At 38.2% G+C, this 26,982-nt stretch overlaps 1 protein-coding gene across 1 annotated transcript in view; it reads left to right on the plus strand.

The window, feature by feature from the left end:
* The window catches only part of LOC117403215 (tudor domain-containing 6), a 38,524-nt gene that overhangs the window by 8,763 nt on the left and 2,779 nt on the right, over positions 1-26,982 (plus strand). Inside the window, exons 2-7 of the mRNA XM_059023646.1 lie at positions 732-7,041; positions 7,415-7,542; positions 7,944-8,033; positions 15,745-15,808; positions 21,695-21,783; positions 23,109-23,154. Of these exons, the coding sequence (XP_058879629.1) occupies positions 810-7,041; positions 7,415-7,542; positions 7,944-8,033; positions 15,745-15,808; positions 21,695-21,783; positions 23,109-23,154 (6,649 nt within the window). The 5' untranslated portion in view covers positions 732-809. The remainder of the gene's footprint in view (positions 1-731; positions 7,042-7,414; positions 7,543-7,943; positions 8,034-15,744; positions 15,809-21,694; positions 21,784-23,108; positions 23,155-26,982) is intronic.

Genomic DNA, 26,982 nt, shown 5'->3' on the forward strand with positions numbered 1-26,982 from the left:
GAGCCCGGATCTGGGATTGGATCCCTTTAGTACAACCGGTCCCAGGTGTTCCAGATCTTTAGCCACTGATGATGTAAAGACACCTATAAAACCTGTTGGATAGGGGCTCTCCAGGACCAGGGTTGGAGACCCCTGCACTAGACAGTTTCATCTGTCTTGCAGGCTGCCTTTTTGTTTTTACATAGTTAACCATCACTATAGTCTGTAGCTAAATTACCATAGAAATAAAAATACTGGTGGTTTTGCATAGTTACCCCAAACTGCACAAAGTGAAATCTCTTGAGACCCCCTGCACACAACATATTGACTTTTACAATGTTGGTAGTAAAAATTAAAAATCACTTTCTCGTCATGGAAAGTGCCAAGCTGTTGGTTTGAGTTTTTGGGGGTCAAAATTGTTTAAAATAATTGAAACCTTCAATGACAGAATTTAATGATGGAGTATGCATAATTTTAAATGCATAACTATTGCTTCAAAAAAGTGTCAATTGCACATTTTTTTGCCTTAAAAAAATTAAATAAAAAAAAATTAGCATTTGTTTTTTTTAAAAAAAATTAACTGTTTTTCCGTCAAGGCAATTTGTATTTATTCCAAAATCACATATGAAGCTTTCTATTGATATCGCTTGTATTTAAAGTTAAGGTCAATGTGAATTTTTTTTTTTTGGGGGGGGGGGGGGTGGACGGGGGACACCTACTAAAACTTTTTTCTTTTCTTCTCCCCCCCCTAGGTTGTGCAGTATCTGGACATTTTTGTTATAGATCTTAAACCTTTTAATGGAAGTCTTTAACTTTGGAGTTTCTTCAAAATGTGCTCAACTCCTGGACTGCCAACACCAGGTTCCAGTATTACTGTTAATTTTACCAGGATCAATCTACATCCATATTCTGTTCTAGTGGAGATATGGGGCCAATTTGATCAGGAGAGAAAAGTAGAATACCAGCGTTTAAGAAGAGAAATTCAAACTTTCCCGAAGACTAGGTTTGGTGATGCAGAAGGAAGTCCTGGGGATTTGTGTCTGGTGCAGATAATTGAAACATGGTACAGAGCAAGGATTCTTGTTCGAAAAGGAAGGGATTATCATGCGTTTCTCATTGATGAAGGACGAACCCTGAATGTCGGTGCTTATAATTTAGCTCATGGGCGGAATTACTTTTTTCACCTTCCTCCTGAAGTGGAATTCTGTGTTCTTGCTAATGTGGTGCCACTTTCCACAGAGAATAAATGGTCCCCTATGGCTTTAGAGTTTTTGAAGTGTCTCAGTGGTAGAACATTTGAAGGCTGTGTTCAGGATGTGTTGGTGCCACACAGGACTTTCCTCATTGATGTGCCCTGTGTATCCAAACAGATGTTTGAAATGGGATTTGCTAAAAGGTTGTCCAGTAAAACTTTTAAATTCTTTGTTGAAAGATCAATGCACTCAATGACTACTGCTTTATCCAATCAGGAATCTCAGAAGCTTTCCCAGTCCATCGGATGTGAAGTTGTGGAGACTGGAGATGTTCATGAGAATGACATTGTGATCAACCAAGATTATTTTTATCCGCAGCTGCAAACTGAAACTACAGAGGCGGTAGTTGTCACAGAAGTGCTTAGTCCTTTAAGATTTTTTTGCCAGCTGAGAATTTTTTCTCAAGAACTGAATAAATTAACTGAGCATATGAGTAAGTTTTATGAAGGAAGATCTGGCTTTACGAAGACTAGACCTGAAGTTCTGGGATCTCCATGTGCAGCTAGAGGAAAAGATGGCAGGTGGTACAGATCTATTGTGCAGCAGGTCTTGTCCAGCAAGAAAGTTGAAGTGTTGTATGTAGATTATGGGAAGAAAGAATTAATTCCTATTGGTGGCATCAGAAGTTTGGCCGCTGAATTCTACAGAATGCCTGTTATCACTTATTTATGTTCCTTGCTTGGCATATCGGACCATGGAGTTGGATGGTCAACTGCCCAGATAGAGAACCTGAAATCTCTTATTCTACACAGAGTTGTAAATGCCAAGTTTGAGTATCACAGTTACTCAGAGGGAGTTTACTATGTTACTCTCTATGGAGATGAAAGTGTAAACATAAATAGCGTGTTTGGCATGAGAGAGCAGTGCTTTTCAGAAACAAAGGAGAATCCTCTTGAAGGTCAGATTACCGGAGAAACGTTCTGTCGGCAACCTCAAGCATTAGATCAAAGTGATAAACTGACTTCTGCAGTGCACAGCACTTCAATGGCAAATATGTACATTAAGACAGAAACCCTTGGACTGGGCTGTTTCTATGATGCAGTTGTTGAGTTTGTGACTGACCCCTCGGAATTCTGGATTCGGACGCAGGACTATGCAATTAAGTTTGACCAAATGATGTGTAGTATTAGAGAGGTTTATACCAAGGCAACTCAACTGGAAGGCACTGTCAGAACCCCTAAAACAGGACTGTATTGCATTGCTAAAGCCAAAGATGGCTTGTATTACAGGGCTGTCATCCGTGAATTGCATGGGCAACAGATTAATGTCTATTTTGTAGATTATGGAAATACAGAAATTGTTGAAAAGTATGATTTGAAAATTCTTCATTCCAAGTATCAAGAGTTGCCTGCTCTAGCAATGAAATGTCGTCTTTCAGGTATCCAACCCATAGGTGGAAAATGGAGTAAAAATGCAATTGCTCACTTCATAAATAGAGTTGCCGACAAGGTACTTATGATTCACGTATCTGCAAAACATCAAGATGGGTATGCAGTTGAATTAATGGATAGATTTGTTGATGGAGAACAATGTGTAAATAAGCTGATGTGCAGTGCTGGATATGCAGAGTACGAAGAAAGTGAGAAATCTGTCGCCAAATTTACAAGAATTGCACAGTCTTGCCTTGCAATGCCAACTCAAAGTGAGAAATCGGTAAACTTAAATCCTAGAACAGACCCCAGTAAACTCACCAGAGGCCCTCCTGTGTCAAGCAGCATTCCAGCAGGTGGCTATGAAACAAGGTCGGTCTTCAAAGAAACATTGTTTCCCATAGGAAGTGCAGTAGAAGTAAATGTATCGTATATTGAAAGTCCAAATGACTTCTGGTGCCAATTGTCTGAAAGTGCAGGCAATCTTGAATCGCTTATGGAGGAAATTCAAGAGTATTATACGACTTGCCCAGACCCTTACAAGCCTGGTGAAGTAGCCTGCATTGCTCGGTATGCTCACGATGGAAGGTGGTACAGAGCATTAATTATCAGGAATATTCCCTCCTCCCTGGAAGTTGATGTTTTGCATATAGATTTTGGCAATACAGAGAAGGTATCCTTGAAGGACTTGCGTGCCATAAACCCAGCATTTCTTCGGTTGAAAGGTCAGGCTTTTAGGTGTAGCCTGTACAACTTGATTCAGCCTGTTGCCCAGGATCCTTTACACTGGAATGAGAGAGCAGTATTTCAGTTTCAGGAGTTTGTTGATAATGCTGCTACGGCCCGTCTGCCGTTGAAGTGCACTATTTATGCAGTTATGTACGACTCAAACAAGGTTGTCTTCAATGTGGTGGACCTAGAAACACCGTTTCAAAGTATTTGCAGCTTACTTGTTCAGAAAGGATTTGCTCAGCGTGCACCACCAAAAAAAGCCCCACAGCCTCCCTTTCATCTCGACACCTACTATTATTCAACGCACAATATAAAAACGGGTGGAGAAGAAGAGATTTATGTAACGCATATCAAAAATGTGAGTAACTTCTACTGCCAGTTAGGAAGAAATGCAGACATAGTACATCAACTGGCGGAAAAAGTGAACTATCTGTGCCAAGAGCTGCAGCGCATAGACTGCCCCAAAACATTTGGCACAGTGTGCTTTGCAAAATATAGTGATGGGCATTGGTACAGAGGGCAAATTAAATCTGTACAACCGACAATCCAAGTGTTTTTTGTGGATTATGGAGACACACAGATGGTGGAGAAATCAGATTTGCTTCCTATTCCGATTGAAGCTAGTGACATTATGTCTGTGCCTGTCCAAGCTGTTATGTGTTGCTTATCTGATGTCCCAGTCGATGTACCTAGAAAAGTAAATGAGTGGTTTGAAAATGCAGTCTTTGGCAAGACCTTGAAAGCTCTAGTAGTAGCAAAAGAGTCAGATGGAAAGCTGATTGTTGAACTGTATAATGAGAATACACAGATCAATGCAAATATCAAAGCAGAACTTGCTTCCTTTGAAGGAGTGGAAACCAAGTTTAGGAAGGCACAAGAACCAACTCCAATGAGGAAAGAAACTACACCAACTTTTAAGAGCAGAGATGAATATAAAGCAAGATTGCCTTCCCAAACCAGAGAAACTAAACCATTCAGTGGCGATTCAGGAATTGCAAAAAAGCAGCAGATTTCCTCTCCCAAATTTGAACACGATAAGAAAGTTGCTCCATCTAAACAGATGGATAATAAAAGTCCTTCTGGTGGACCTGGACCTGCACCTACACATGACTGGGAAGTTTGCAGTTTAAAAGAAAGTGGTGTGGGAAAAGTGAAAACAGGGGTGCTGTCTTTACCTAATCTTGGAGACCTCCCCCCAAAATGCATAGAGCCTGGTGAAGTAAAGGAAGTGTATGTTTCACATTCAAATTGCCCATCTAGTTTTTTTGTTCAGTTGGTACAAGAAGAAGGTGAAATATATTCTGTTGTGGAAAAACTGAATGCTGATCAAGTGGTTGCTACAAACTTTGATGCTGACAGTTTACAGCCAGAAGATTTAGTGTGTGCAGAGTTTCCTGATGATGGTTCCTGGTACCGTGCTGTTTTAAAAAACAAACTTGAAGATGGCACGCTTAATGTGGAATTTTTAGACTTTGGAAATACAGCTACAATTGATGCCACAAAAGTTCGTCCACTATCCCAAGACTTCATAAAAATCCCAAGGCTAAGCATTCATTGCTTGCTCACTGGAGTGGAAAGTGCCAGTACTGATGGTGAGTGGGGACAAGATTCTGTGCTGCAATTCAAAAAGGCAACTGGGGAAAATGAAGGAATCAAAAAATTAATATGCGAGTTCATGAAGCAGTCTGGACAGTTGTGGGAGGTTAATCTACTTGACCAACAGACCGTTGTTGCTGACTATTTAGTTAGGAGTGGTTTTGCAGCCAGTAGGGGTGTTGCAAAACAGTGTCTACAGAAAGACCCTGAAATGGATAAACATGCATTGCAATATGCCAGATATGAGATATCACCTGGACAGACATTGGAGGCCTATGCTTCTTCTGTGGTGGGTCCAGAATATTTCTGGTGTCAGTCTGCAAATTCAGATGTCCTTCAAAGAATTGCTGAAATAGCTGATGCAGCTGGAAACAATCCAGAAGAGACCAGTGTCTGTGTTGGTTCTCTGTTTCCTGGAAACCCATGCCTTGCTCTATTTACAGAAGATGAACACTGGTATAGAGCAGAAATAAAAAGAATAAATGATGATGTTCTCTCAATAATATTTGTGGACTATGGTAATGAAGTTGATGTAAACCAAGAATTAGTTAAGTTGGTGCCTGCTGAATTTTTAAAAATACCCAGGCAAGCATTTTTGTGCATTTTGGAAGGGTTTGATCTCTCTGCTGGTTTCTGGGATGTTGGTGCTGCAGAGAAGTTTTATGAACTTCTTTCAGACAAACTTTTAAAGGTTTCAGTTTTGAAGTGTGAAGAGCATAACCATGGAGTTAATCAATTTCATGTCAAAGTAGAGAGTGATGAAGCAGTGGTAAATGACATCATGAGAAATTACTGGAAAATGCACACTGCAGAAAGAAAGGAGTATGTAAATACTGAGCATGAACAGCAAACTATTGCAGACACACTGGTTGCAAATGAAGGGTGTCCACCTGAAGATAAGTCCGAGTTGCAGAGAAGGGTCATGGAATTATTGAGTAATGCTGAAAAACTTCAGATTGGCACAGAACAAAGTATTAATCTTGCTTCCAAAAAGGAAAGCTTTACACTGGATGAAACAAGAGGAGACACAGTTAGAACAACATATGAAGCTGTTGACCATGGTCTTCAAGCCTCTGCTCAAAAATACGTTCCATCTAAAAAAAATTCTTTGTCAACTGTACAAAAAAATATAGAACTCTTTAGTGACGCTGGAAAGAGTCGGACGGGCATGCATGAAGAATGTACAGTTGAAAGAAGTGATTTTTCTCAATTGCTTTCTGTACATGAAACTGGAAACAATGTTTGTCAGCCGCTAGACAATGTTCCAAAAACCTTTACAATGGAAGAAAAGTATGAAGTTGTGTCTACAGTACAGAGTGCTACCAAAGAGCTTCAAACAGATGAACAAAGTGTGACTCTTCCTTCAAGTACAGACACTTTTCAAGATGTAACTGATGTAAACAAACTCTCAATAAAATTAAGTGATGCTGTTGAATGTGAAAAAGCAACCCATGATGTCCAGGATGTTGACAGAGTTTTCTTTGAAGAAAATGTTAACAATCCTTCTAGCGGAGAAAAAACTTGTCCAAGGGAAGAAACCAAAGCTGAACAACCCACAGTGGATTTACCTTCTCCATGTAAATCAAGAAGCAATTTTCATCCCCTAAAGGATGTTCAAAAAATAATTCTGTTTGAAGAGTCTGAGTATTTGGAATCAAGTATTGATGAGCGAAGCGTTAATCTTTCTTCCAATGGAGGAGAAATTTTTACACAAGAAGAAAACTATATGGACACAAACACAGTTGAAATAAATTATACAGTGGCTAATCCTGAATATGACCATGTTTTCCAGCACCTTGAAGATATTCAAGGAAGTGATTCAAATGTCAGGGAAACTAGTACAGCATGCAATGTTCTAAATCTGTCTCTTGCAGAACATTCTTACTGTATGCTGAATGACGTAGATCAACAATGCGGCATAATGGATGAAAACCTTGAGCCTTTAGTTTATGATCAGGTAGAAGGTAATGATAGTCACAAAGATGTTCTCGGACAACTAGTGGGTTCTGATACAGCAGCCAAAGAGGAGGAGGTGCTGGATATTTCGGTTCTGGACACAGAGATCGAAAGGTTGCAAAACAAACAAAGTAACCCTCAAGGATGTGAACCAGGTGGGTTGGCTTGATTTTAATTATTGAATCCGAATGTTCATGTAAAGTCAAAATAATATCCACAGTAAGGGGGCACCCTTTTTGCATAACTGTGTTTTTGATCGGTTAATTTTACTGTTGTGGGTAAGTGCAAGTACACCTCCTGAATTAAGCAAATAAAAAGGCATTTGTTTTTTATCTGGCCATAGTTAACAGCATATTTATCAGATAGCTAGGTACCTTTTGGCCTTACTAATAATCCTAGATCATGTCCTTTACCTCGGCTAATGTTCATCTGTGTTTCAGCTATGTGTAGCTCTGTTACCAAAGTGAATGCAACTGTATGGAAAGCAATGCAAAAAAATCAGTTTTTTTAACGAAAGTATCTTTCTAGATTTCGTTGGATTGAAGCTTGAGACTGGGGACGAGCTTGGTGTTGGATCTGATTGTGTTGTGTGGTCCTACGCCTACAAAACTTGGTGCAAGGCTCAGATTCTGAAGGTCTATGATGAGACGACAAAGGTAAGTGAAAATCGGCATTTGAGTTCTATGCCACTTTTACAGTGGCAATTAGGTGAAACATGTAGCACTTTTAATACCTTTTTTTAATACTCATTTTCAACACTACAGACCAGTATAGGTCTAATGAAAGATGACTCAAAACTGCACACTGTCCTTGGAGTATGTCTGGGTGGGAAAACAAAAGTTAGTGGTGAAAGTTAAGTTAAATGTAGATGTATATCTCCTTGTATTTACCAAAGCATAAAAAACAGAAAAAAACACCAATTTTTGACATGTACTAATCGGACGTCATTTCTCTTTTAGTTAACTCCTAATACATCATTTTATTTACAATTGTACAAGTTTTTTTATTTTTTAAATAGTTTGAAGTAGGACTCAATGTGTGAAACCTGTGATTGTAGGTATTGCTATTGGAATCTAATGCTGAAGATACAGTGGTGTCGCAGAACATTTTGAAAAGTGCACCCAAGAGTATAAATCATCCCGCTCAGGTTGGTATGCAGTACTGCCTAATTCAGAATGTTTTGTAAAAGCATTACCTTCACTGGATTACCTTTTGTCTTCATGAACTGGTTATGAAATGGATTTATAACCTGCGGATGCAGACTTAAATGTAGGGCTACAGTTTTTCCAATCTTGACTTGGCAGATTTCATTTTTCAAAAATGACCCAATTCCACTTTTTATGAACTTACTAATAATTAAACATGGCATTTGAACATAAATATAATGTTGCTAGTTAAAGTAAATTTAATATATTACCACGATTATTTTTATCAACCCCTTCTCTGCTGAAGCCCCTGTAATGCCCTGTGCTACAGGCATCTTTTTAATTTAGGACTCTTTTGGCTTGCATCAGAATTACTCTGTTCCTTTTCAGGTACCCCTGGCAAACTGTATATATATGTGTATATACAGTTGTATGCAAAAGTTTGGGCACCCCTGGAAAAAATGTATGTTACAATGAATCTTTCAGTGAACAAAAGTTGACCTGACCTCTACATGGTACAAAGTTAAATATGACACCTTTCTGCAAATTAATACAGGATTACTATTTATTTGCATTTATTACAGATTCAAAATAATAAACAAAAGTGAACATGACGCGTGCAAATGTTTGGGCACCCTGTCACTTAGTACCTGGTAACACCTCCTTTGGCAGATAACTGCTTCCAAACGTTTCCTGTAGCCAGTTAAGAGTCTTTCTATTCTTGCCTTGGGAATTTTTTCCCACTCTTCCTTGCAGAACTCTTCCAGCTCAGAAAGATTCTTAGGTCTCCTTGCATGCACTGCATGTTTGAGATCTCCCCACAGATTTTCAATAATATTCAAGTCTGGGGACTGTGACGGCCATTCCAAAACCTTTCTCCTTCTTACTTGTAAATATTTCATGGTTGATTTTGAGGTATGTTTTGGATCATTGTCTTGCTGAAATATCCAACCTATTTTTAGCTTCAGTGTTCTGACTGACTTTAGGACATTAGCTTCTAGGATTTGTTGATATTTAGTTGAATCCATTCTTCCTTCCACCCACACAATATTTCCGGTTCCACTGGCTGCCACACAACCGCAAAGTATATATAGTGTGTGTGTGTATATATAAACAAAATGCAACTTTTTCATAAAATGTGTTATACCTGCATCACAATTAGTCCCTAAAATGATAATGTTTGGTGTAAGAATGTAGACACTTTTAAAATGCTGACTGTGCCTGTACCTGTGTGGAAATCTTTTCATTGGGTTTGGGGGGGGGGGTTTACATGCTCTTGATCAGGGGTGCCCAGACTTTAGTTACATAGGATCTACTTTTTCCACCCTCTTCCTAACGCGGTCTACCTACCCCCCCCCCCCCCCCCCCCCATTCAAACATGTTGCACACTACATTACCAGACCACAAATAAAATAGGCCTTATTTTTAAAACAATTGTACAATAATAATAATGGGGCAGCAGTGTGGAGTAGTGGTTAGGGCTCTGGACTCTTGACCGGAGGGTTGTGGGTTCAATCCCCAGTGGGGGACACTGCTGTTGTACCCTTGAGCAAGGTACTTTACCTAGATTGCTCCAGTAAAAACCCAACTGTATAAATGGGTAATTGTATGTAAAAATAATGTGAAATAATGTTATATCTTGTAACAATTGTAAGTCGCCCTGGATAAGGGCGTCTGCTAAGAAATTAATAATAAAAAAAATAAGAAATAATAACTTTTTACCTTATTGATTTGATGATTTGCACTGCATGGTGTCAGCAAGCTTTGCATAGTCTGGGTTGTAGCTGCTGATTGCTAGCCTCAAGCAGGTGTCCAGGTGATCATCTGTTAGAGTGGACCGGTATTTTGACTTGATGATCTTCATGTCTGAAAATGCTGACTCGCAAAGGTAGGTAGATCCAAAAAATGCTGTCAAGTACATGGCAATTTTTCTCATATTTGGATATTTTTCCTCCACGATAAGGTTCCAAAAGTGTTCCCCTGATGCCCTCGATTTGATTTGGAGGTCGCTTTGAAGAGTCAGAATTTCACACTCGACGGCAGATGTCTCCATGTGAAACAATGATGCTATTTTTGTTGCAATTTCGTCAACATCAACTTCCACACCAAACGGAAAGCACATAAATGTTGCCACAGGTTCCAGGATTGCAAAGTCTTGAAAGCGTCGGTCAAAGTCTGCGATAATGTTGTACACCTGTTCAACGTATCGACCACTGTCGCAATGTGCAGGTGCTTTTCCCTGACTTTCGAGCTCTGACATCATATTTTTGAAATTCCTCAGTTCGTGTCGCTGCAATTGTGAGGACAGCAATTTTAATTTGTTTAAAAGCTGTCACAGAGCTAATCATTTCAACAATATTTTTGCCTTTTCCTTGCAGCTCTAAATTGAGCTCATTCAACCGAACAGTTACGTCGGTCAAAAAAGCTAAATCTAACAACCACACTTCGTCTTCCAACTGTTTATATTCCGCATCTTTTGAAGCCAGAAACTCCTTGATCCCTAAATCGCTGCAGGAATTTACCTCTACTAAGCCACCTTACATCCGTGTGTAGCAAGAGGTCTGTGTGTTCAGCTTCACTTTCTTCCAGTTGAGACCTGAAGAGGCGCCTCTGCAGACTTCTGCCCCGAATCGAATACACGATTTTGAGCGCGATATCCATGACATCTTTCATATTCAGCATTTTACCACACAAAGCCTGCTGATGGATTATGCAGTGATAATTGAGGAAGTCTGGAAAGTCATCATCACTTTTGCAAAGGGCAATAAACCCATTGATGCGGCCAGTCATGGCTGGTGCTCCATCCGTAGTTATGGACACAAGTTTGTAAATGGGTAACTGAGGGCTATTAATAAAGTCCTTGAATGCCCAAAAAATGTCCTCCCCTCGAGTTTTTCCTTTCAATGATATGATTTTGAGCAGTTCCTCTTTGGCAGTCATATCTTCAAACACCATTCTAATGAAAATGCACAACTGAGATGTGTCGATCACGTCTGAAGTGAAAAGAACACAGTCATTTACGTCTTTAAGATGCTCCCCCAAATCCTCATCCATCATTTCACAGCGCCGTGTAACGGTATTTCTGGATAGCTGAACATCCTTAATAGCAGAAATGATTTCTGATTTATTTTTGAAATCATCAAACAATGATTCTGCTGCCTCCTAAAAAGGCCTCTTTTACCATTTCTCCATCCTGGAACGGTTTCTTGTGCTTTGCTAGTATGCGACTCACCCGGAATGATGCAATCGTGGCTGCCTTTGATTTTGAGCTGGGCCTTGTAAAGATCGATTGTTGGGCAGCTAGTTGAGACTTCAATTCTTTCACTTTTTTCTCTTTCGTAGTTCACTTTTAGCTGGAAAGTTGCTTTCATATTTCTTGTGAACAGTTTTGAAATGCCTCTGGACATTTCCCTTCTTAGCAAGAGCTACACTTGAATGGCAGATCAGACACACACATTTTGAATTTGTTGTGGTGAAAAAATAATCTTCCTCCCACTCACTGTGAAAGTGGTAGGTTTTCGGTTTCTTGCTGCTTGGTCCAGCACTCGTATTAAAAACTTAACTGCAATTTTATAGAAAAAAAAAAACTTAGTAAAAAAACAACCAAGAAGAAAAAATATTCTGTTACAGGTCTCCTGCTTCGCAAGCGTGGAACGTAAACGTACGAACAGCAGACGGTTGCTATGGTAGCGACAGTTTGGAAAAAAAACAATGTAGCAACTACAGTGCCATGGGTTGGTCAAATTTTATGTCAATCAAGCTGTTTTTTTTATATTTTGGCTGTGCAGTAATATTCGAGCAAGAAGCAATCATTAGTGTAAGCAAAGCATACGGTGCTTCAGAACTGTAGACCTCATTATTTTTAAGGAGACTTGATGGTCAATCTGTGAATTGCCAAAATATATATTTTTAGTGCATAAGTTTTGAAAACTTTTATGCGGTCTACTAGAAACAAGTTTGGGATCGACCGGTCGACCGCGATCGACGTCCTGGGCACCAATGCTCTAGACAGATACCAGGCCACTTTGAAAAACACAGCCCATGGTCTATTGTACCAACCATGATTTTCAAATGGCCACTACTCCATTAAATAATAAGTAATATATTTTCTTAAACGGCACGAGAAGGATTTTATAAATGGGTAAATGACCTTGTGCGTCAGTGGGGTGTTACCCATAATCCTTCTGCAATTTGAGGTAATGTCACTGCATATCAAAGTCACACTTTCTTATTTGGACCTGTGAATCTAACTTCCAGGTAATATTGCTGCATGACAAGTGACTTTTTTTAGTACCTTTTGTTACATTTGTTACTGGTCATGGTGGTTTGTTCTGGGGTTTAGTAGTTCTGGTACTCCTGTACTGTGTGGTACCTTTTCAAAACACTCCTCCAAACAGAGACCTGGCTGAGAGGGACACTGCGGACAGTAGTACCGTGTATCCCACTGCATGCCCTTGCAGGAACATAGTCTAGCCCACTGTCTCTAATCTTACTGTTTCTGGCATTTCTTGGCTGGCAAATACGAGGCTGGAGGTGACAGAAGTTTGAAAAGCTAGAAAAGTACGCTTTGTTTTCTGGAGTCGTACAGTACACGACATGACTGTTATATAACGAAATCTGGCAATTTTTTTTAAATTTTTTTTTATACCATGCCATGGTCTTTCTTGCAGCATTGTACAGCTCCAGCATTTGGTCCGACTTTACACCTCATGTATCTATTGTAGTACAGCACACACTCAGGCTTGTCAAATTCTGGATGGTCCATCGGGAGAGCATTAGAATTGTCATTATAGTGTTAATTAATTGGAACCTGTCCCGGCTCATGGTGGCCGGGACAATTGGGCAAGTTTGAACAGGGTCAGTGAACCAATATAAATGAATTCTAGGTTTATTCACCAGTCCCATCAGAAGGGATAAACCCCAGGACTTTTTCGTTTTTTAGATTAGTGGGGACCCATTTGCGCACCCTAGAATATCACCCCAGGTTGTCCCCCTTATTGTGCCATGTATTGCTGGGCATACAAAGTGGTCTGAATAACCAAATACTCAGTCATCAGTGATGAACAACTGGAAGAAGTCAATTGGAGTCAATCCAGTTGTGTTCATCCTGGTACCTGGTGTGCCAGAAAAAGGTGGAATTTGAGGCTGGATGTTAGGGGGGTCCTATCCTAGAGTGGCTGAAGTCCACCACTCCTTGGTCCAAGACCTACTGTACGGGGCCCAGGCTCAATGTCTATTAGCTCCTCTTTCTCATTACTGCTGGATTTCTCACCTGGAAGAAGAGTAACTCTGTACATATTAACTACCAGAGTCATCGGGCACAAAATCACCCTCCGAGTGACTCCATTAGGAGGTTAGCAGCAGCCTCTGCACTGAGCCGCTTTTTTGCCATTTTACTGAGAGATTAAAATTAACAATAAAATAATAAAAACACAAATTAAGGCCAGTTTATCCAAATTTAAATTTATATATATAAATTGTTGAAAGGCGAGAAATTGGATCTATACAGGATTTATTGAAAAACCAACCCCCAAAAATCCTTCATTACTATAAAATTGTAGAAAATATATAACCTAAAATAAATCAATAAATACTAATCAAAATAGTGCGGGGGGAAAAAAAGAACATTCTTTTATAGGAAAAATACTCCTCTGAAATATGCAATGCTATCACAGTACAAAATTGATAATAAAATGATATCCTATTATGTTGACAGGAGATTTCCTTTTTTTAAAGAAATTTTAAAGCCAGTCCTCCTCAATTGACAGTACTGAAGTTTTTTTTTTTGAACAAAAGAAATACATTAAAACCAATAACTATATTGTATACAATCAAAACTATTATGAAACGGGAATGTGAATCTGATTTTAGTAGAAAATGAAAAACCACCCTTACCTAAAAACAAATCATTGTCAAATCTAAGATGCAAATGTAAAATAGATTGATCAAACTCACTAGACTAGTTTTGTCTCCAACTCCAACTAAACCAGACACAAGAAGTCTGAGATGCAAGGTTTCATGCACAGTAGCTATATAGCAAAAACGTTTTGTAATTTTTAAATAGCGCCCCTTTTAGTGCAAACGCATAATTAATCCTCCCAATTTGTTTCTTTGCTAATTCTGCCTTATTTGCAAGTTAACAGGAGGTGTGTCTCCAGACCGAAGGTTTCATAAAAACAAACGGTGTGTAGTAACTACATCCACACAATAAAGCGATCAATTTCCTTTCTGTTAATATTGTTTAAATAAACGGTCATGGTTTAACATTGCTAATTATAGCTTTTAAAGGCAGGTAGCGTGGAAAGGATATAAACTAAACAGAATTTTTTTTGGCTTACTTTGGGAAAGCCCCACCTTGATCACTGTACATTTTTTGGTCTAAGTTTTTCAGCATGGAAGAATGCAGGTTTTCAATTGGTTTTAAAGTACGTGGCACATCTAAGATGGGTCCCCCTTACTATCTCAGACACGTAGCACCGAGGGGGGACTGTACGGGAGGGAGGTTTCCCAGTGGAAGTTTTTGAAAAAAGGATTGCAATGTTGCATTCTGGCACACATTTTGGATGGTTTAAGCATGTGCCAGACTAATAGTCTGCTTGTAGTGTCTGACAAAGTACTCCGTTAGTGCAATGAAGGAGCTTTAATTCAGCACTGCTCACAGCAAGCCAAGATTAGCAAGAAGAAAAATGGACTTTGAGCATCAAGGCCTCCCAACAAGTACACGCTTGACCACATAGTAGAAGTAATTTGTATAAATTACACACCACAATTTTCTAATCCACTAATACCTTGGCAACGTGTGTGTGTTTTTTTTTTTTTGTTTTTGTAACTTTTTTACTAGATTGCTGCATTTAAATGTCAGGTTCATGTATGAAGAAAGCAGTATCACTTATTTGCTAAATTACCAAAAACGTAAATACCTTAAGTTTAAAAGATTAGTCTGTGCGTTGCCTGGGTTTCTTTTGTAACCAACAGGAGATCAGCTTGTTCCACAGCTAGCCAATCAGAAGTAAGTAGGGGTGGGATGTAAACACTGCTTTTTTTTTTTTTTTTTTTTTGTGTGTGTATAGTAGTTGCTGGTCTACCGCAATTCAGTTTTCAGAAACTTGCGTGGCTCTAGAAATATACCCAGTGTTTTGCTAACAGGATAAACATAGGAATAATAAATAAATAAAGTACTTGTCCAACGGACAAAGTATAACGGCAAAACTTTTTAATGGTATTGACTCGTACATGATTAATCAACTGATAGCAAAACTTGAATAGTATCCTGCCATCCTCCTATAGATCAATTTTTTTAGATGAGTCTTTTACTGAAGCATTGCATTGTTTTATTTATTTTCTTTGTTGGTGCAGCTGCCATGTTGAGTTTCAGCAGAGACACACAAGTGAAGTCGCATGATTAACTCAACTTGGCTGGCTGTAGTGCAGGGGGGAAAAAAAAACCTAAAAAACTGGAGTAGAAAAAGAAATTCCATTCCCAAAATGCCTGATTCTGCGATCATGGAAAATCAGTAGCCCTACAAGTGTTACCGAGAAAGTATTCAGCCTTGGAAATATAGCTCCTGGTGAATTTCTTTCCAGTTTTTATGAAATTGTATGTATCTGTTTGTTTTTCTACTATTCTACATGGGTCATTTGGATATCAGTGTATGTAAATATATCTGTGAAATCCTGTTGTACTGTGTATTAACATTTTTTGTTTTTAAACAGATGGCTGTTCAGGTCCCAGGTGCAGCTCTAAAATGCAGTTCTACAACTGGTGCAGTCCAGCTAGGTATGTCTTTTACGTGTTAGCTCATTTTATGCATTCTATGCACAAATTAACCATGCTGACTTTAATGCAAGATGTGTGAGATACAAATGGCTTTGGGGTAATTCACAAATTTCACCCATTTATTTGCAGCATGTCTATAGTAATGATGCACATTCCCTCCATGTTTGAGTAAATATTTTGTGTGAAATTGAGTAACTAGGCTCCCGCAATAGTTCACCATTCTTTTTAATTCATTGTAGGTCCATGTTGACAGTAAATTGTACTAATTTATTTTGTAAGGGCACGTCACTAATTCATTGTTTTTATTTATATAACGTATTTGTGTATTACTTTGCCTGTTGGACAAGCGCTTTTTTTCTGGGGAGTCGTGCAAGGTCCTGAAAACAGAACTGCGGAAGTCTCGCACATACAAATTAATAAAAAAACCCAAAATGCGTAACTCTAAACCTCAAAGCAAAAATCTATACAGAATACACAAATGCACACATCCTTTTAATTCACAAACCCTCAGTCACACACAGTAACAAATGTATTGAAAGTAATGCAACAATACTATTATATTGCCTTTTGTCTACAGTAGGACCTCAGTAAAGTTTGACCACCAGCTAGAAGAATATTTAACATAATAAAATTATAAAAACCTGTAAACTATTTTATATGCAACGGTTTATCAATAATTTCATTTAAAAAGCTACTTTAACACTAGCATCGCCATAGCCGCTTTTTGAACAGCTTTTGCAATTCAAATTTAAATATCTCTGCATATGAACATCTCGTGCATGTCTGTTCTTAATTGAATTAAATACCCATATGGTGTTTCAGCTGCAGAATCGTAAAAATGAATAAGTTATAAGCACATGCTTCAACTGCCAGACCCGCAGTTTATGCGGCATTGAAATCAATACAATATAGCAGACCATTTAGTCTGGACTTTTGTAATAAAATCAACATCATTGTGAAATAACTCATTTATAATCCTGTTGAGTGCTTTGAAACACTAATGAAAGTCATTCTACTCATTATTATTTACACTACATTTCTCAGGCAGAACGACTGTGCCACCCTGAGTGTGACGGTGCAATTTATTATTATTTCTTTTTAATGTGCGTATTCTAAGCTCTGCACAGATCAGTGACCTTCGGGACGAAACGAAAGCCAGAGACTTGCATTTCACAACGCAACAAAGTGTATATGGCACGGCTGTATTCTGTCAACAGTACTCACAGGTGGCCTGTGTCTTCTTTTTTTATAATGTTTTGGACCTGGCAGCCTGGTTTTGTACAAGGAGTGCACCGGCAACACAATCACTCGGAGGGACTTCATTTTGCAGCTAGCCCTGGAGCTACGGCAGAAACATTTTGATAAGAGACGCGAAAACCGGCTGGCAAATGCCCCTCAACCTTCAGCCAGCGCTGCGCCCACTGGCACATGGAAAAGACAATGCCAGGTTGCTAAATGCAATACATAACTTTTGATGTCTGCGGCAAATGAACTCTGAACACAGCCTTTGAACTCTTTCACTAAAAGCGCTTTCACGTTGCATAAGTTATGTAATTTTTGTTTTATGCTATTTTTTATAGCTAGTTATTTGTTTTATAATTGTATGTGCATTAAGCTTTCTACACCGGTTTACACAAGTTTATTAGTTTTTCATGTTTATGTATGTGCTCTTGAGAAATAAGTTTAATTTTCAATGTAAATATGGTGTTTCTACTGTATGTATGATCAATAAATAAAAATATTAAGTGGTATCCAATTTCTGTTTTTCATTTTCATATCGAAGCCGTTTTAAAATGGAGCCGCACATTTTGCGGGTGCAGTGGTTATATGTAGTCCAAAATCTCAGCGGTTCTAGTGTTTAATCGGGTGGTTGGCAGTAGGTTTGTAAGCTATAGATTGACTGACTTAATTATTTAATACAACTTTGCACTGTGAGACAGACAGCACAACGTCCACAAAATACTTTTTTTTTTTTTTTTCTCTTTTATCCAATGGCCATATGGAAACCAAAATGTATTCAACAAGCGGCATCGCCATTCTTCTGGGTACTGTAGTTTAGAAACCAATCCTTTTAATCCGTCCACTCCGGTAAACATTCTACCTGTTTGAGGTCTGACTGACATGACATGACTTTCAGCTTGTGTATCAGGACAAATATCCACCGAAAGTATACCGTATTATAGCTTTCTGAAGATTAAGAGAATAACGTTTTCACTATATGATGAAATATACTTGGATTACCTAGTTTTGAATGTGGAAAAAAAAAAAAGTTTTAATGTAATCAAATTTAATTTCTTTAAATGTCTCCATAAGTGTAATTTAGTGATCTCATACCTAAAAACTGTAAAGGATCTGTGGTAGCCACAACACAGGAAGTGTGATCAGAAAGAATGTGAGAAGTACCATGTCTGGTTTTCATTTTACACCAAATTGTTTGACGGTAACATTTTCTTTCGGCATAAGCATTCTTGGTTATGTAAAGCAGTTTAGTTTGTTCTCCGGTAATGCTGCGCTTTTAAAATCATTGTGTGTGTATACAGTAACTGAAATCCTAAAATACTGCACCTCGTATTAAAAAAGTATCTCTACTGGCCTGGTGTGTGCAGTGCGACCTTGCCATATGTCAAGTACAAGAAGTAGATGGGCTCAGTTTTGGCAAGTGTGTTCTGAATTTCATTTTTTATTTCATGAAGCAAAAAATATTATTGGCCACTAATTGATTGTTTAATAAAAGCTAAATTCTGATAGTTATATTCTATGTGTTTTTGTGGGACAGTGAGCAGGCAAGTAGATTAAGGGCAAGCAGGTTTTTTGAGCATTTTGTCCCATGGACTAGAAATGGTGTGTTTTTAATTTTTTTTCAAAAATGACACACCCCAGGCTCCCGAGTGGCGCATCCAGTAAAGGCACTACGACCAGTGCAGATGTGCCCTATAGCCTGGAGGGGGGATTCACACCCCTGGTACTGTAACCCCCAACTCCACAAACCAGCCAGCATTTTTGTAAATCGCAACACATGTACTTTTAACAGTAAAATAAACAAACATTTTATTTGTCATCGGTGTCAGTTTTGGGTGGAGTTTCGTGGAGGTGACACGGCTGATTTTCCCACTGTCATCCCATCTGGTGCTGTCAGGGTCAGTTTCTCAGCACAGTACAGTAGTAGCTCAGTAATCTCTCAGTAATGAGGTGCAGACAGGTGATTTGATCGATCTGCAGGAGCGTTTACTAAGGTGCCTTTTGTGTTTTTTTTTTTTTTTAATTCTAATTTTTATAACTGATTTTATTTTTTTTAGGAAAATTTAAAATGTAAGCCTATTTAGGGATTTTTAGTTTCTAATCCAGGGGGTAGATCTAGCCTTTTAGCTTGAATGGTTCACTAAATTCAAGATACACAAAAGGTTCCCTGTGACCCCACCTCAACAAATGTGTAACACTTACAGAAATGTTCCATTTTAAGTGCAGTTTTGAACACATTTGCTAGTAAATTTAAGTAACATACTAAGAGTACATCTCTAATGAGCAGTACTTGAGTTATTCAAATCTAAAAATAGCTTCTGTCTGTTTTATTCCACCCTTTCTCTATATGCTGAATTCAACTCCTGATGTACAGGTGTTTTAGTTTGTTGCATCATATATACAAAGTCATTGCCAACTATTACTGCTGCTTTGTGGAATTGATATTTTTTTTTCTTGACATTTCAGTTTTGTAACCGCTGAACCCCAGATTTTTAAAGGACTTGTGCACACAATTTTTACAGTAGGCTCCATGAAATTCTGCAAAGACAAAACAGTATTTTTTATTTGTATTTTTGTGTGTGTGTGTATATGTATATATATGTGTGTGTGTGTGTATATATGTGTATATATATATATATATGTATATATATATATATATATATATATATATATATATATATATATATATATATATATATATATATATGAATGAGTACAAGTTTTTACAGCTATTTTTCCTCATCCGACATGTCCTATGATGGCTAACTGGAACAGTTTCAGTTTTTTTTAGGGCAACATTCTTTCCCTGCACTACCCGCACAAAAAAATAAATTTTATAGATATATATCTATCTCTCTCTCTATCTCAGAGCATCAAAAGAAACTTATCACTATTATATAAATGATGGACATTGACTAAATGTTTTTGGATTCTTAATCACTCGATCATTCATCCTTGACCATGACACGCCTGAGTGACTGAAGCATATGCACTTAATCCCCTAATTAGTGAGACAGTTGATTGGACACTGGATATGGAGTGATTTCAGCTGTTGAATTGCAAGCTTGAATAAAAGCAATAAAGCAAAAAAAAACAATATGCCACGTCTGTCAAGAGACCAGTGCCTTCATGCCATTGGCATGATGGAGGCTGGACTAGGGCAGCGTACTGTGGCTTGCCGTCTTGGGTGCTCACAGCCAGCAATTTCAAACCTGGTGAGACGATATAACCAGACACGCTCTGTCAATGACAGGCCACGAACTGGGAGACCAAGAGTCACAACACCTGCCCAAGATCGACAGATCTTTTTGCAGCATCTTCGTGATGTCGATTGTTAATCAGCACAATAAGAAGTCACTGCACCTGTCAGTTTGACATTTTCGTGAATTTTATCCAAATATAAGCGATACGTTTTTTTGATACTCGGTGTGTATATATAGTACAGATAATCTCATAAGCATTTCATTTCTGTCAGTATAAACATGTTTGTCAGTCTCCATGTTTAGTCTCACAAGTCATTGGGTTGTGCATGTCCAATAAATAACTGATATCATCTCTTCTGTTCAAATCTTGTAAAATGTGTGTTTTTTATTAATATAGCATTTTAAATCTAAAATTTGTAAATGGTAAATAGCAAACTAGGTTAGTAACACTAAAATCAAAAGATAAACCTTGTGTATTTAAACATCCCAACAAGTACATTGACCAAGAAGTGTTCTAAATTGCACAACACTAAGTGTGTTTTTTTTGTTGTGTTTTTTTTTTTCTTTCTAATCCACCAATACCTTGGCCACTGGCGTGTGGCTTTTTTTTTTTTTTTTTTTTTTTTAACTTTACTAGATTTTGGCATTTAAATGGCAGGTTCATGTATTGAGAAAGAAGTACCACTTATTTGCCAATTTACAAAAACCATACATAACACCTTAAATCTGCCAGCGGCGCGCTTGGCAGCCATTTCTTGGTTTCTTTGTAACCCATAGATCAGCTTCTTCCACATCTAGCCAATCAGAAATGATAGGGGTGGGACGTAAACACTGTTTTTATTCTGAATACAGCAAAAATGATGGTGCTCTGTGTACTTCGCAGCTAATGTGGTACTGTAGCTTAAATTGGAAGACAATCTCACTGACGTTGCTGCTTTGAGTTAGGGTGTGTCTTAGGATGATCTTCAGATCAGGTTCGGGTTAAGAGAATTTTCTGCATCACGATGGGGTCATTCGCAAGACAACCCCACCCCAAACACAAAAAGAATTTGGGGATCTAAAACTGTATTAACCCCAACCAGATGGGGTCGAACCGATGTAGATTGGGGCATATTTCGGATTGGGGTCCTAACACATACACAAATAAGATGAAATTAAAGATGTTGGGATATCCTATCTAGGCTACAAAAGGCTAAAAGTAAAATGTTTTAAGTATCTTTGATGCAAACAGTCATGAAGGCATTGGCTGAATTGTCAAAGAACATTTATTTGTCGCTATTATATAGAATGATAGAGCCTTCATTTTTATACCACCTTAACCTGGGTACACTTACCACAGTAAGATTTTGCACAGAATTAATAAATTAAATGTGGTAGACCTCCCATATGTTCTGATATCCTTCATGTATAAAATTAACATTTAATGTTATGTGTTTTAATATAGATGTGCCTGCATTGGATGTGGAAAAAGAATGTGCCTCAACCTCGGGATTTGAAACATTTTCAAGAGAGCCCCATTTTGAGGAGGAACCGGTACTGAAATTCCTGTTCATAAGAATCTGCTTGAATGACACTGGCTTTGATCTATTAGGGAGCGAAGGGTGGGGACACACAATGGGTTAATGCTAATTCTATAGTTGTGTGTGTGTGGGTGTGTTTTTTTTTTTTTGTTTTTTTTTTTGGTACAGCTTTTGATTCATTTAATTTAAGTATTTGGCTACAGTGACAAATTGGCACCCTATATTTTATTATACCATAATTCAAGGTAACTGATTAAGGACAATCATTTAGTAAACGTATATAGTAAAATACACTTTATAGTAATTAATATCTTTATCAAAAAGAAACTTATGTTATTTAAAGTATTCATTCATGACAATTATTGGCACCCCTGCTTTTAGTATTTATTTAGCGTCCTTTTTGCTTTTTTATTAAGATTCAGATGTTTCTGAATTCTTAACACCACTTGTTGAATTCTGGGCCCATTATGTCTTGCATATTTCTAAGCATTGGACACACAATGCTTGGCTACAGCTTTTTTTCAGATCGGTCTAAAGCACTTCTATTGGATTGATCTGGTGATTTGCAAAAGCCATTCCAGAACCTTTATTTACCCATGTGCTTTTGGTTGTTACTGTGTTGGAAGATATCTGCCTACGAGCACATGTTGTTGTACTTTGCAGAATGTTTGATAGTGTTCAATATTATGCCTGAGGCTTCAAAATCTTTCAATTAAGTCATTGGCTGTTAATGTTGGAATTTTATTTAACTGCTCAGATGATTCTCCCACCTGTTGTATCCGTAATTCTTTGGACATCCATTTTTCAAGCGTTTTCAGTTAAATTTGTTCTGAGGAACATCTTGATTTATCATTACTCCGATTTGTGAATTTTGGTATTCCCGATTTCTTTTGATACTATTCTGTAGCCATTTCCTTTGTTGCAATTTTGCTACGAGTGCTTTTCTCAAATGTGAATCTCATTTGTCTTGACCATCTGCCGTGTTGCCAAATTGTTCAACAAAAGATGGAAATAATTGGCCATTACTGGCTGACTTTTTATAATGCAGCTTAGTACTGTGTACTGGTTTTCAATCAAAGAATGCGTATTTTTAATTGGTTCTGTTACATTTTTACCGACAATGTAAAGGTGCCAGTACTTTTTGTCATTTAACAAACACTTGAAATTGTTGGTTTCTAAACAACCAGAAATTGTTCATTTTTGGTGTTTGTCATTAACTGGTGGCTAATGTTCGCTAAATGCTTGTATTTTAACATGTTTTATTACATGTAGGTGCCATTTACTTTTGTCTGCAACCTGTGTAACTTGTTTGCATTAAAGTACCTTTCTCCCCTACAGGTTATTCGGTTGCCAGAAGACGACAGTTATGTTGCAGAAACACAGGGTAGGAGAGATTTATTTATATATATATATACAGACGTGCTCAAATTTGTTGGTACCCTTACAGCTCATTGAAATAATGCTTCATTCCTCCTGAAAAGTGATGAAATTAAAAGCTATTTTATCATGTATACTTGCATGCCTTTGGTATGTCATAGAATAAAGCAAAGAAGCTGTGAAAAGAGATGAATTATTGCTTATTCTACAAAGATATTCTAAAATGGCCTGGACACATTTGTAGGTACTCCTTAGGAAAGATCATAAATTGGATTATAGTGATATTTCAAACTAATTAGTTTCTTTAATTAGTATCACACATGTCTCCAATCTTATAATCAGTCATTCAGCCTATTTAAATGGAGAAAAGTAGTCACCACACTGAACATGGACCAGAGAAAGCAAAGGAGAGAGTTGTCTGAGGAGATCAGAAAGAAAATAGACAAGCATTGTAAAGGTAAAGGCTACAAGACCATCTCCAAGCAGCTTGATGTTCCTGTGACAACAGTTGCAAATATTAAGAAGTTTGTCCATGGAACTGTAGCCAACCTCCCTGGGCGTGGCCGCAAGAGGAAAATCGACCCCAGATTGAACAGAAGGATAGTGCGAATGGTAGAAAAAGAACCAAGGATAACTGCCAAAGAGATACAAGCTGAACTCCAAGGTGAAGGTACGTCAGTTTCTGATCGCACCATCCGTCGCTTTTTGAGTGAAAGTGGGCTCCATGGAAGAAGACCCAGGAGGACTCCACTTTTGACAGAAAAACATAAAGCCAGACTGGAATTTGCTAAAATGCATATTGACAAGCCACAATCCTTCTGGGAGAATGTCCTTTGGACAGATGAGTCAAAACTGGAGCTTTTTGGCAAGTCACATCAGCTCTGTTCACAGACGAAAAAATGAAGCTTTCAAAGAAAAGGAACACCATACCTAGAGTGAAACATGGAGGAGGCTCGGTTATGTTTTGGGGCCACTTTGCTGCGCCTGGCACAGGGTGCCTTGAATCTGTGCAGGGCACAATGAAATCTCAAGACTATCAAGGCATTCTGGAGCGAAACGTACTGCCCAGTGTCAGAAAGCTCTGTCTCAGTCACAGGTCATGGGTCCTCCAACAGGATAATGACCCAAAACACACAGCTACAAGCACCCAAGAATGGATAAGAACAAAACATTGGACTATTCTGAAGTGGCCTTCTATGAGTCCTGATCTGAATCCTATCGAACATCTATGGAAAGAGCTGAAACTTGCAGTCTGGAGAAGGCACCCATCAAACCTGAGACAGCTGGAGCAGTTTGCTCAGGAAGAGCGGGCCAAACTACCTGTTAACAGGTGCAGAAGTCTCCATTGAGAGCTACAGAAAACGTTTGATTGCAGTGATTGCCTCTAAAGGTTGTGCAACAAAATATTAGGTTAGTGGTCCCATCTTTTTTGTCCATGCCATTTTCATTTGTTTTATTATTTACAATATTATGTTGAATAAAAAATCAAAAGCAAAGTCTGATTTCTATTAAATATGGAATAAACAATGGTGGATGCCAATTACTTTTGTCAGTTTCAAGTTATTTCAGAGAATTGTGCGTTCTTCGTTTGTGGAGGGGTACCAACAAATTTGAGCGTGTGTATATATATTAATTGAATGCTCATCCTAAAGTTATTTTACTCTTGGGTTTTTGTGGATTTTTATACACAACCTAGGTTGAATTGTACTTCTGCTTGAAAATGGCTACAACAAGTTGCTGAAGTTTGTTTAGATAGAGAAAATATGAATAAATTAACTGGCAGATTAATAACATTTGATAATATGCTACAGCCCTTAACCATGAATTCAGAACCCCTATGAAATGTGAAGTACAGTAACTTATTGTAATTGTTGAATGTGCTATGTATTAACACAATGTACTTAATATTTACTGCATAGTTTTATGTCGTGGTGGTTTGTAATGCGAGACAAGGATTCCAGGTTCATCTGTAGTTGGGTCAGAGTTCCACTGCACTTTTATTAACCATGACAGTTTGGGTTTATAGTTTTTGACTGATGTAAATGAGAACCTTCTATGGCAGTGTTTCTCAACGGGGCCAGTACCACTCCCTAAGGGGTGTTCATCCAAGAGGGGGTTGTTTTAACTAAAGGAAGTTCTTATTTAAAATTAAGGAAACCTTTTTAATTTCTAAATGTAACTTCTCACACAATATGCCAGTGGTGTACTCACTGACTTGTACACATCAAGTTAGAAATGTTTGTTGCTACGCAGCAACGTCGCTGCCATTTGTGGTATCTGGTTTGTCATGCAAAAGTAATATGGTCCAATCAGAACGAGGCAGCCATTCCATTTTTATGCCTGTTGCCGTGTTACGTTACACATCTGAGTTTCACAGTTTATTCTTGTTCTCTATCTAGTGATGTGCATTTTGGAATCGGTTCAGTTGCCGAGTGGGAGCGACAGGAGCCGAGGCAAGGTGGGGTGGGGGGATAGATATATCTCATGAATAGTCATACATGGCCCTGGTATCAGATAACGGGGCGGTCATAGTAAACAAGCTGGCTGAGTGCATCAGCGCACAGAGACTATCATGGACATTTGCAGAGCATTTTTCAGATGTTATAGTAATAAAATAATGACTTGGATCGCATTATTGAGGAGTTTGGTGATAAAACGAGTGATCAGGAGATGATTGATCGGTATGTACGACTATTTTATTTTTATTATTTATTTCTTCCATAGGTGAAAGCGATAGCGAACGAAAGGGTGGGGCGGGGCTGGAGATGCCTAGTGAGTGCTTTGTTGATATGCAGGGCCATTTAAACCCGTTTGACTGTGGAAAAAAATACTTTTAAACCGTGTCTAAAATTAACTGCGCATGTGAAAATAAATTAGACCTGACGTGCCTGATGCGCAATTAATAAATGGACTGCAAAGGGTTAAATTACTTTTTTAGGTAGTTGAAATAGTGTCATGTTTGGCTTGGGGTTGTCTTGCGTACGATCCTGTCGAGGTACAGAAGATTCACTTTTACCCAAAGTGTTTTCATCACTTCATGTAAAAGTGAGACTGAATTGTTCTCCAGGGAAATACATTATTTCTGTTATTGCTGTAATGAATATTTTGTAGACCTTTATTTCCAAGTGTGAACGGGTCAATTATAGTTATCAAATGCATTTTTGACATTTTAATGTTTTTAATAATCTGTTTTACTAAATATAATGGTACTCGCTGCAACCGGATCCCTGATATTTGTATCCAGTTTGTTGGTTCCAAAGCAGGAACCGGGTACCCAATTTTCAAAGGAACCGGTTCGCATATCTCTATTGCTATCCACAGCATGGCGCAAGCAAAGAAGATATGTTGGCAATATTCCATAAGTCAGCATTTTATGTATGTATCTACATGTTGAGTATACCAGTGACTGGGGTTTTAATTATTTAATTTCTCTCGAACTAGTGGAATTTAAATGTAAATAATAATTGATAATTGACCGGCATTGTTAATCTGCAATTTTTTTCTGTGGCAAGGGGGCGATGACTAAGCTCAGCTGATCCTTGGGGGGCGTTGTTACGAAACAGGTTGAGAAACACTGTTCTGGTGGTAGTGTTCAAAACCCAATAATAAAAATAGTTGTACAAATACTATCTTTACCTTGGTACATCCACACATACTTGAATGCAATGTCCTAAATAACAAGTATGTGCATATATTTGAAACTACCAGTAGGCTTATTTAATCAAGTAAAGCATTGTGTGTTTAAGGACTGCTCAGGATCTTTCACCCAATCAGAGCGCAACTTTCTGCAGTCTGTCATTTAAATAGGGTTTCTGTGTCATCAGCCATGCCACTA

Source organism: Acipenser ruthenus, chromosome 5 (genome assembly GCF_902713425.1).
Source record: "Acipenser ruthenus chromosome 5, fAciRut3.2 maternal haplotype, whole genome shotgun sequence".
Lineage (NCBI taxonomy): Eukaryota > Metazoa > Chordata > Actinopteri > Acipenseriformes > Acipenseridae > Acipenser > Acipenser ruthenus.